This window comes from Alnus glutinosa, chromosome 11, assembly GCF_958979055.1.
Source record: "Alnus glutinosa chromosome 11, dhAlnGlut1.1, whole genome shotgun sequence".
In the NCBI taxonomy this organism is placed as follows: domain Eukaryota; kingdom Viridiplantae; phylum Streptophyta; class Magnoliopsida; order Fagales; family Betulaceae; genus Alnus; species Alnus glutinosa.
The window spans coordinates 20738050-20750692 of record NC_084896.1 but is presented as its reverse complement, the minus strand read 5'-3'; the positions used below and the strand labels follow the sequence as shown (position 1 = coordinate 20750692).

General features: G+C 35.8%; 1 protein-coding gene across 4 annotated transcripts in view; it reads right to left on the bottom strand.

The window, feature by feature from the left end:
* Positions 1-11533, bottom strand: part of LOC133881932 (MADS-box transcription factor 23-like) — a 49033-nt gene extending 37500 nt beyond the window's left edge. Inside the window, exons 1-3 of one of the 4 annotated variants that reach the window (XM_062321010.1) lie at positions 11093-11533; positions 10674-10891; positions 6257-6337 (exon numbers count right to left, since the gene is read on the bottom strand). In XM_062321010.1, coding sequence (XP_062176994.1) covers positions 6257-6337; positions 10674-10855 — 263 coding nt within the window. In that variant the 5' untranslated portion in view covers positions 10856-10891; positions 11093-11533. Of the gene's footprint in view, positions 1-6256; positions 6338-10673; positions 10892-11092 lie in introns of those variants that run through there. The other 3 variants (XM_062321009.1, XM_062321011.1, XM_062321012.1) reach the window with 3 other exon arrangements.
* Between the last annotated feature and the right edge of the window lie 1110 nt (positions 11534-12643).

The window sequence follows — 12643 nt, the reverse complement described above, 5'->3', positions numbered from 1 at the left end:
CCACTTACTAACGTGAAAGTTAACGGCATGCCCTTCATCATCAAGTTGTGCCATTGAAATAAGATTTTTCTTCAGCTCCGGTACTTATCGGACTTTTTGCAACTTTCATACCGAATCACTCTTTACTCTAATGCAAACATTTCTCATGCCCACAAAATCCAACTTTATTCCATCAGCCAAATACACATTTCCGAAATCTCTAGCAACATAGTTCTCAAAGCTTTCAAGGACCACTCTAGTATGAAAGCAGACTCTTGAGTCCAAAACCCAATAATCAATCCAATTAGCACACCACTTGGATTTTTTTTCTAGCAGCCTTTTCCAAAAGCACTTTAGTTTCGCATAAAACAATCAACGGAATATTATTTGAGCAAATGGAATCGCTTACCTCCCTTTGTTTTCTAGGTGCTTTTTTGCCCTCACGTTCCAAGCTGCTATGTTCATGATGAACTGAATTTTTTAGGAGGAACACCACTACTCTGCTTTGAAAGTTGGGCGTCCTGCACTTCTTTTGTCACCACATTTGCAAAGTTGTACTCACTCTTCTTCTTTGGTTCCCCGCAATTACTCCAAAAGTGACCGGTCTTGCCAGAGTTCCAACATTCTGGTTGTCGTCATAAGCTTGATTTGCTTCTACCTTTTTTGGATTTTGATCTACCCTGACTAGAGTTTCTTTCTTGTCCTCTATCCCTTGTCTTGAGGTTTAAGGTAGAACTAGAACTTGAGGTTTCACCTGCATCTCTTCTGCAAACCTCCTCACTTAGAATCAAATCTTGGATATCTTCATATTTGAGTTTACTCTTCCCCGCATAATTGTTCACTGCCATTCTCATGGCCTTCCAATTGTTAGGCAAAACAAGCCAAAACGTTCAACGCTAGGATCTCGTCATCAAAGTTGATCTCCACCGAAGACAGTTGATTTGTGATTGTATTAAAGTCAATCAGATGCTGCGCTACCTGAGTGCCTTTTGCCATCTTCAAACTTAACAGTTTTTTCATTATATGCACCTTGTTGTTAGCCGACGGCTTTTGATACATATAAGACAAAGTTGCCATTAGACCCGTTGTGGTCTTCTCCTTCACAACGTTGTGCTGAACTGATCTTGACAGTGTTAATTGAACAACTCCTAGCACCTATCTATCAAGCAGAGCCCATTGCCATTGGTCATCCTCCATACTGTCAGGTTTCTCCCCCAAAAGATCTAGAGGCAGATTTAGTTTCCTCACATAAATATATTCTTCGATCTGCATCTTCCAATACCCAAAATCTTTACCGTCAAACTTTTCGGTTCCTATCTTCCCTTCTTGTCTTGCCATCGCTTCCACTCGAACCAAAAGCTCTTATATCAACTGTTAGGAAATAAATCATATTTCCTAGATCCAGTTAGAAGCGAAAAAAAATAAGAAACAAAGCAAAATCGGTCACACAAGGCACCAAGATTTAAGTGGTTCGGCTTAACAAGCCTATATTCACTAGCGGAGATGATTCGAAGGAAATTCACTATCAAAGATACAGTACAAAGAGTAAGAGGGAAAAAACCACTCAAAGCCCAAAGCCTCAATACGCTTAAATCTCACTCTCACCCAAAAGAGAATTAACACACCAAAGGTAAAATCTTCTATAATTCTCTAAGTTGTGAACGTACGACACTTCAAATTGTGAGAAACCAAGGCGAGATTGCATTCATGCCCTTTCTCTCTTTGTTGCTATGCAAAGGTTGAAACAAAGTCCTTTATATAAGAGCTGAAAGTCGGCTACTTCTTGAATCCAACAACAAGATAACGGAATGCAAGTAGTCAAAGAATAGGAGTTCCAATTTGTTAAGAATTCGTTTCTACAAATCCCACTCAAGAAAATTAAAGGTTATGTCGTGGGTCCCACATGCAAGACTTAATAAATACAAGTCATACTACAATAGAAGATGCTCAAAGCTGGCAGCTTTTATTGACTAGCTAAAGAAATAGCATTCGAGGCGATGGATTCAAGCAACGCTTTGTTCGTAGTGAGCAGAATGAGATCTAAAGCTATATATAGTAATTGCAAGGAGATAGAAATGATGGCTCTCATCCCGGGCAATGTTGAGAGATTGAGAAGAAGACAAAATTGTTAGGAAAATTATCTTATTTCCATGCCTGTGTGATGTGAAAAATAAGAAGAAAGCAAAAATAAGCAATCACAACAGAGGCCAAGATTTAAATGGTTCCCTCAATATGAGGTACGTCCACTGGCGAAGGCAATCATGAAGAAATTCACTATGAAGATGGAATACAAATATAGTAGAGAGAGTTCACTCAAAACTCAAAGCCCCAATACACCCAAATCTCATTATCACATAATAGAGATTATTCCCCAAAAGAGAATACAAAAGATCGAAATACAGACTCTTCTTTTGTTGAAAACAGATGGCAGCTGGTCTCTTTATTTATTTTTTTTCTCTCACTATAACACCCTTCTCTTTCTCACTCTTGTTTTGGCTCCTCCAAAACCAAGAAGAAAAATTAATACGGCACTATGCGGTGCGGCACCACAAAACCCAAAGACAAAGCTTGCAGGAAAACTAACTCAAGCCTTTTCTTTATTTTTCTTGGCATGGGGTTGTACTCTTCTTTAATTGCACACACTATCTCATCTAATGGCTAAGCATGCCTTTATATAAAACCAAAGTCGGTCAATACTCCTACACCTAGGAGGACTCGGCGAAACAAGCTTCAATACAAAACCAAATAAGACTTGTAAAAAGTATGCTAACCAAAACTAAAAGGAATGTAAAGAAACATGCGGGGGCCACCATGATGATGGCTTTTAAGTCACCAACACCTTAATAATCTCCACCTTGACTTGAAACCTATCAATTCTAACAATCACCTCTCAGTATGCCAATGACCATTGCCCCCAAGGGTAATCATAATTTATAAGTGCCACTCAGGTCCAAGCGTTTCTTGAACGTTAGCATATGATCTAGTTTAGACAGACCACCATGCTTCTCTACCAGTTCTTGGCCATATAGCTTTCTCTGATGACTCTCTCTTTGTGTAGACCCATCTATACCCTTTAGCCTTCTTTCCCTTGGATAATTCTACCAACTCCCAAGCTTTACGTCTCTGTAGTGACTCCACCTCTTTCGGCATACCATCCTGACCAGACAATGGATCTCTACTACTATCTGTCTTAGCACAAGAAACCATATCAACCAAGCCATACCTTTCTGATGCTTTTCGATCACGTTTCTCTCTGTCTCTTGTTAAAGAATAAGGCTCTTCTTGGTGCTTTGAGTCTCTTGAAGATTCTTCGTCATCACCTTCGTCCGTGAGTGAACGATGTTCATCAAGCTCTAACTCCACAACTCATTTTCCTTTCTGGTTGTCAGTCGATGCTTCATCCTCACCCTTCCTTAACATATAGGCCTCATCAAACACCACGTTTCTGCTAAAAATCTTTTTCTTTAAGACTGGATCCCATACCCTATAGCCTTTAACACCAGATTCCAAACCAAGACAAATACACTTTCTTGACTTTGAATCTAATTTCGACCACCTTGCAGATGAACGTATGTAGGACAACCAAATATTCTCAACACAGAATAATCAACCGGTTTATCTTACAATACTTCCTTTGGAACCTTGAAGTCAATCGTTGTGGATGGAGATCAGCTGGTAACAAAGCATGCATAATTAACTACCTCAGCCCAGGAAACTCTTTGGCAATCTTGCATTCAACTTCATGCATCTTGCCTTTTCTAGCAGTGTTCTATTCATTGCCGAAGTGGACGCTGCAACTCCACCTGTAATTGTGTTCCCGAGCTACTTGTATAAAATTGCCAATTTTCTTACCCTTCATTATCACCATAGCACCTTTAGTTATTTTCATAACTCTCTTTGGCTAAATAACCATAGCCCAAAGAATCCAATGTGCCTAGGATATCATATTTTTCATTAGATTTGGAACATATCTAACATTAGTGAGTATCCTGACAATCCAAAATCCCATAGTCTATATATAAGAGAATCTGTACTTGAGGAAATTTAAAGAACATCTCCGTTAACCTCACTGTCATCAGCCTTGTCATTGGCCACATTGACTGAATTTGTGGAACCTTTCCGATTCTTCTTATCTTCCAGGTCTTGTTTCATTAGCTTGCAAAATCATTTGTAGTGCCATTTCTTATAACAATAATAACACTCCACGTCTTTTACATCTGACAGAGATTTTCACCCTATGTCAATCGTGACTTAGATGGAGACTGCTTACCTCTGGCTCTTGTCTCAAGGTTTAAAGCAGAACAAGAACTTGAGGCTTCGCCAGAATCTTTTCTGTGCACCTTCTCACTTAGAATTAAAACCCGAATATCCTTATACTTGAGTTTACTTTTTCTTGTAGAATTGCTAACAGCTATTTTCATGGCTTCCCAACTGTTTGGCAAATATGCTAAAACAATCAATGCGCGGATCTCATCATCAAAATCAATCTCCATAGACGACAATTTATTTGTGATCGTATTCAATTTGGTTAGATGCTGCGCTACTTAAGTATCTTCTTCCATCTTCAAATTGAATAACTTCTCCATTAGATGCAACTTGTTGTTAGTAGACGATTTTTCATACATACCTGACAAAGCCGCCATTGTACCTGATATGGTCTTCTCCTTCACAACGTTGTAGGCAACTGATCTTTGACAGTGTCAACCGAACAAAAGACACCAAGATTTAAGTGGTTCACTCAATGTGAGGAACGTCCATTGGCGGAGGCAATCACAAAGAAATTCACTATGAATATGGAGTACAAAAATAGTAGAGAGAAATCACTCAAAACCTTAAGTCCCAATATACCAAAATCTTACTATCACACACAGGCCCCCCCAAGCCTCAAGGTTCTTCCCCAAAAAAAAAAAAAAAATTTAAAAAAGTTTTAAAAAAATTAAAATTTTACCCCAAAATTTATTATTTTTTCAAATTTTGGCCCCCCCAAATTTTTTTTTTTCAATTTGGCCCCCCCAACTTGGGGGGGCTGGCTCCGCCCCTGATCACACAATAGAGATTATTCCCCAAAATAGAATACAAAAAACAAAAATACAAATTCTTCTTTCGATGGAAAGAGATGGCAACTGGTTTCTCTATTTCTTCTCTCTTGTTTTCACTCTTCCAAAACCAGGAAGAAAAATAAATCTGGCTGTGCGCACGGTGCGGCACCACAAGACCCAAAGACAAAGCTTGCAGCAAAACTAACTCAAGGCTTTTCTTTATTTTTCTTGGCATGCGGCGCTACTCTTTCTCTTATTGCACACAGTCTCACCTAAAGGCTAAACTTTATATAAAACCAAAGTCGATCAATACTCCTACACCTATATAGGAGGACTCAACGAAGCAAGCTTCAATACAAAACCAAATAGGACGTGTAAAGATTCTGCTAACCAATACCGAAAGGAATGTAAAGAAACACGTGGGGCCACCATGATGATGAGTTTTAAGTCACCCACACCTTAACAAAAATGATTCTGAACCCAATCCACCATAAAGATGTCCTAAAAACTCAGCATGTTTAGGGGCCAAAAGGAGTCTCTCCAAATCAGTGATCTAGCAAAATGACATGACAAATGATGTGATCAAGTTAAGTGCTTCCAGACTTGTGTGAAAAAGCGAGCATTCCTTATCTTGATCATTTGGAATATATGATATGATGCGAGCTAGCCTTTCCCAAGACGGGAGAATTTTCCAAAACATTTTGCTAAGTATTGATCACTTCCTCCACTAAAAGGTTGATATTTTTGTCATCACCGGCATGTGTACAGGCTCGCAGTAGTCAAATTTGTCTTATATATGCCAACGGCACAATCTTCAGTAACGTACAATTAATCCCCTACTAAATGCTGCCTATCATGCATGCATATTAGGCGGCCATTTTGTCGTGTTTGACATAGTTTAGGACCTCCAAGCAAGTTGGGACGAACGAGTAAATAAAGAAATTAAAAAATACTTAGGACCCATTACTTGCTAATTTTGCCTAATTCATGGCTACATTCAGTTTTTCTATCACATCATCTAGTCTCTAACACATGCACGTTGGACTTTAAGAGGAAAACGAAAAACATGTACATCGACAACAACAAATAAAAGAATAAATAAACCAAATATATATATAATAATGTTAAATGATGATAGAAAAATCAAATGGATAGGGAAATACAATTTAGATAGCTTATAGAAAGACGGGGTGTGAAACCTACTAGTTGTATCAGACAGTTTGGGGTGCGAAACCTACCTGTTTAAGGCAAGTAAACCTCGCAATTCAAACAGGTAGTAAACCTCACAATTCCTTATTTTAATTATAGAAGATTCCGATCTATGAATAACAAAATAGGTGATTAATAGAGCTATTTATTCAATCCAATTCAATGAAAAATTGATTTAAAATATAATGAACAAAACCAAATAAAATGAGACCAACACAATACGTACAATCGATTAAACTTTCTATCTGATCGGCCAGTTTTCTTTTTTTTTCTTTTTTTTTTTTTCTTTTTTTTTTTTTCATTTGAGTACCATTCTGACAATACCTTATTAATAATGGCGACTGCCACTCATGGAAGATCATAATTTGTGAATTAGAAATAGTAACTTTAAACAGAATTTGGGCTTAACGGAATTCTCTCTCTCGCTATATTTTTTTATTAAACGATGTTTATGCATATATCAAAATGCTTAATATCTAGGTGAACTTCAATTTTAAGATAAAAATAACCGTCATTGAATGTCCTTAATTGGTTTTGTGGAAGGACTGCAGTAATTATGCTTGGTATTCTAAATGTATACCATAGATCGATAAGAATAAAAGGATGATATATATTGAAAAAATTCATAAGACTATGGAAACATAAAAAGAATTGCGAATTAAGAAGAAAAAAAATAGAAACAAGATTTTATGTATGGTTTGGTGTTAGACACCTGTCTACCTTGTGGTTTTATTGCTTAATTGATCGATATGATTTTATTCAAGAAGCTCTATCTATAGAGCTTACAAATGATTTGAATATATTTATTCAATTTGGCTTGATTGAAGAGGGTTAGGAGAGAGTATCTCAAAGACCCTCCCAAAAAAAAAAAAAAAAATATTGTTGAGAGACAGGTTGGAGTCCACAGGGCCATTCAGGATGAACACTAGCTAGCATGAGCCAATGCCTCTTAACGAAATAAGAGAAATAGAGACCTACAATTTGCGTTAACCAATGACTGTGAAGAAATACGAGAAAATAGAGACAAAGAATTTTACAGGTGGTTCGGTGCTAGACAAATATGTCCAACACTAGGGTAGAGCCCTATAGGGCTATATTGTAACTTTATTACTTGATATGATTGTGTACAAGATGCTCCATTTATACAGCATACAAATTGATTTGAATTTATTTAAATCTAATCTAATCCTAATAATCAACTCCCTTCATTTAGGGTTATTCAACGCTTATCAAATTCCTCAATTTCCGTAATCCAATCCTATTCAAATCCCTAAATTTAGGGTACGTAATCCAATTCTCATTTATAATAAGGATTTTTATCCTTATCATATACTCTAACAGATATATGAAAAATGCTATATGTACTCCGAAGTGCACCCTTCATGTCGTGAGAGTGAAAACTATCATTATATTTTGGATGGATCACTATTAAATTTTGGATTCAATGGTAATTTTTTCTAGCACCTTAAGGAGTATACGCTTGGAAGTACATGTAGCATTTTTCATGATGTATAACACCACTTGATTCATACAATCTTGGAAAAAAACTCAAAAACAAAGGAAAATATATCCTTTCTTCAAATGGTATAGATGATTAATTCTTTCATTTCATTCAGAAGGTTTCCAACCAAAGAGAACCAGATGAAACAAGGTATTGAAAGGAATCCTCTTGTCCTATTTGTGGAATAGATAGAGAAAAGATATTACATATTCTTTGGAGTTGCCCATCCGCTATGGATGTATGGGGAGTCTATGGAAAAAATAAAAAATTAGAAAAGCTCTTGTAGAGGATGACTTTTTATAGGTAGTGGAGGGCATGGTTAGCAAGTGCAATACTGAAGAATTTGAATTATTTGTTATAATTTTAAGGACAAAACGGTTCAAACATAATACAGTAATATATGGGGGGAGTTTCTGGACCCTAACCCAGTGGTGCGAGGGACGAGGGAGTCCTTGGATGAACTCAAGAAGGCGAATGCAAAGGAGCATGACAGTAGCAAGAGTATGGGGAAATGACACATAACAGATGGAAAGCCCCTCCAGCAACCCTGCAAAAGGTAAACTGAGATGTTGCGGTTGAGAAGACCAATAGGCGGTTGGGTATGAGAATCATAGTGAAGGCTCAGGAGGTCTATGTCTTCGCAGTGAGAAGCTTGACCAAATTGTAGAACCTTGAGCTTGTCGCGGCCGAGGCATTAGCTACCCTACATGCAACAGAATTTTGCAGAGACTTGGTCTTACGGAAGATCTTATTGGAAGGCGATGTGATCCAGTTATAAATGATATGACATCTCAAGGACGAAAGTGGAGCAGGTACGGATAAATTATTGATGACATAGGAGGGGTGCTTAATTGTATGTATAGTTGGCAAAATTTGCCACGTTAGAAGGGAGGTAAATTCTACTACCCATGGATTACCCAAAGCAACTATTAAAAAAGTCATAGATTAGATATGAATTGAGAAATTCCTAATTGTATCTGTGCCATTATTTTGTTAAAGCAACTTACTATAAAACAACTTTATGCGACTTTGTATATATTTTGAGAAATTTTAGTTTCATTCTCTTACATATATCTTGTCCATCTCCATATAAGAGATGTGCAAAATTGCAAATCCACTATTGAATCTGTGAAACTCACACGTGGGTTCCGCAAATTCAATGGTAAATTTGTAAAAGAAATGTGCAAGCGAGTGACACCAAACACATCTCATATATATTTAGTAATTATCACTAAAAATTAGGCTTGACAATTTTGACACGACCCACGAATCCAACATGAACATAACAAGAATATATAGAGTTTAGATTTAGGCTATAACCCATTTATGACCCGCCAACCTGTTTATGACTCGTTCATAACTCATCAACCTGTTTATGACATATTTATGACGCATTAGTGACACATTTTTTTATCAAATTAGTTAAACAGGTTGACACACCAGCCCGATGAGTTGACATGGCAACCCGAATTGCCAAGCCTACTATAAACAAGTTTTATAATTTTATTTTTTTAATCATATATTTATTGTTATATCATCACGATTATTGTCATTCCAGGCCATCTATAGTGACTAGGACTTTTGCGTTAGTGACCGAAGTGTTGAGTGATATATATACTAGTAACTAAGGGTGATGGCGCCGATCGTGACAGTACTGATGATTGTAGTGGCGATGATGGCATTGATATCATTGATTGGTACGTAGTGGGGTTACGATGTTCTCTTATCTTGTTAAATCACACTCACTATTTCTAATATCCTTTTCAACTCTCTAAAGTGTTTGTTTCTTTTACTGGGTTGCGATGTTCTCTTATCTCTAGGATCTTTATTGGCAGTACTTTTAGAGGAAGAGACAGAAATTTGATTTTATATTGTGTTAGGTCTAACTTTTTTATTAATCATTATGATAACTTAAATTTATTGATCTAGTTTACAGTAGTCTTTGGCTTGAAATTGTATAATATCATATGTGCTTTAAATGTATGTCTTTTATTTTCCTTAGTGGATTACTCCTAGTTGAACTTTATTTTGCAAACAATGGGGGGGGAGGGAAACCTTTCTACAACATATAAGGCATGCATTTTTGTTCGACTGAAAGCTTGAGAAAATATCTATGTACTCTCTTGTACTCATTCTTTGTAATAGGGTTTTCTTAAAATAAAAAATAAAATGTAAAATTCAAAACGGTTTTCCCAATGTGGTATCCATGAAGGAATAAAAATATTAGTATTTTGGAAAGTGGTTTTCAAAAACAACATTACTTAATTAAAAAGCTCAGTATAATCAAAGTATTATTTCTTCTTTCCAGCAAAATAATACACTAGATTTTGTTAGGACATTAAATTACCTGAAAATGATTGTCTTTAATGGACATATATACTTAGATATATACTTGCACCATCTGCTTCACAATCTAGATTTAGTTACTTACTATTTACGATTTCATGAGTTAGATCAATGACTCATGCGCTCTCTAACTGGATCTCATTACGCTAAGGTGTACATCTTTATTGAAACCCAATTAGATGATACCTCAATGAACTTGGACAGAAGTAGCTTAAAATTTCAAGTTCTACTTTCTTCATCATTGAAACAAGACCGATGGTTGCATGGAATATGCATGCATATCAATCTTTAAGGACATTCAAGAGGAAAGCTTGCATAATCTTTGTTTGCGAAATGTACCTCAATATATTTTATGGAGAATATATATATGTATTCTGATGTAAATCTTAATGAAAATTCTTTATTTGAAGTATTACCATTTGGCTGTATAAAGCTATAAGAAAAACTAATCCAAGGGATATAACAAACAAACGTTGGTGGAAAGACTTGAATCACAACAAGCATCAATGAATTATCAGCAAATTAAGATTTAGAACTTTATTTGTAGAAAGAGAAATATAGAAGGAGAGAGAGAGAGTGAGAGAGAGAGAGAACCCAACCTTGTGCTGGCATAATCGTATAGCTTGTTGGTGCTGGAGAAAATAATCACCCCAACTTCTGCATCACAAAGGATTGAGAGCTCCTTAGCCTTCTTAAGCAACCCATTTCTTCGCTTTGAAAAAGTCACTTGCCTGCTTGTGGAATTGTCGATCCTTCGAATCGCTATCTTCCCTCTCCCCATCGCCTTCTTCTTACAATCCTTGGGGTTTCCTCGCTCCTTTTATCACACAGATCGGCACAAAAGAGTTCACAGATAGCTCAATACCCAGAACATCAAAAGGAAACAAGAAACATTGAAGACCCTAAGATAATCTTTTCAGTTAAAAATTTAGAAATAATCTGGAAAAAAAACCCCAAAATGTCCCCTAAAAGAAAGGAATACAGCAAAAATATGGAGAGAACCTAAAATAGAGCTTACTTATTTTGATCTTAAATGGAGTATGGGACAAGAGAGAGAGAGAGCAATCACCTGAGATTCGCTATGTGATGCAAATTTTTGCTTTATATGGAAGGTTGAAAGTGGTTCTATCGGAAGTAAACGTCTTTGGTCTTTATTTAAGGAAACATAGCGTTTCAATTCTGATCAAGTGGTTTCATTGTACAGTTCAGACATCAGCTCCAAAGTGTACTGTCGCAATTGCTTGAAAAAAGAGTACCCGCCTCCCCACGTTGACACTTGTAAGGAAGCACCTATGGATGGGTGCAAAGCGCTGTGACAGAATCTGGGGAGTGAGAGGCTAGCCAGAGACAATTGCTGTGGACAAGCGTCACAACCAGAGAGCGAGTACAAGGTTATTTTAACTGAACGAGTTTGAGGGGAGTGGAAGACTCGTACTTTCCAGACTGCCCGGGATTCTTAGGCTTGTAGAAATAGCAGAATACTTAGGCGGCTCAAGTCTCCAAACCTGTAGATCAATGACACGTTATTTAACAAAACCTAGGGCGCATTCTACCCATTTTGGGGTGGTTTCTAATTTAGAGAATGTTCGGGAAAAAAAAATAAAATAAAATATATATATACATGTTGGAGAAACTATTGGCCCAAAACTTTCTAGAGCATTGTGTATCCGCGCACCAATTAATAAAGTAGCGAGATTATCCACTCTAAGGTGGAATAGGATTCTCTCCCAAGAAAGAATTATTTTAAGGTGCAAATTAATTAGATCTTATAATACGTGTATATGGCGTCACGTAATTTAAAACTTTAAATGACATTATAACGTAGGTAATATATATATATATATATATATATATATATATATATATATATATATATGTAGGATAGAAAAAAGTTTTTGGGTGCAGCTACTGTAAGGTTGCCAAACACTCATGATAATTATTTTTTAGAAGGGTTAAATATATATTTGATATTTGTGGTTTAAAATTTTTATTTTTTAGTACGTTAGTTTCAATTCGCATCATGGTATCTGAGTTTCAGAAAAAGATGAACTTAGTATATTCATCTATTTTTCCGTCTAATATTTAACGCTCTGTCATGTGTGTCAACCCCTGAGGTTTGACACGTGACACAATATAAAAAAAATAAAAATAAAAATAAAAATTTTTAAAAATTAATTAAAAAAATTAAATTTAATAAAACTTAAAAAAAATAAAAATAAAAATATTAAAAACTTTAAGGTGGCTGAGCCATCCCTTTTTTTAATTTTAATTTTAATTTTCTTAAGTTTTATTCATTTTAATTTTTTTTATTAATTTTCAAAAGATTTTTATTTTCTATTTTTTTAATTTTTTTTTTTATATTGTGTCACTTGTCAAGGGCAGACCGTTAAATATTGGATGGGAAAAATAGACGAAGTTACAAAGTTTGTCTTTTTCCAAAACTCAAATATCATCTGTGATGCAAATTGAAACTGAAGTATTAAAAAATAAAATTTTTAATTAACAGGTACCAAATATGTATTTAATCATTTTTATAAAATGTTTTCTATTTTATTTTTGTAGTAATATT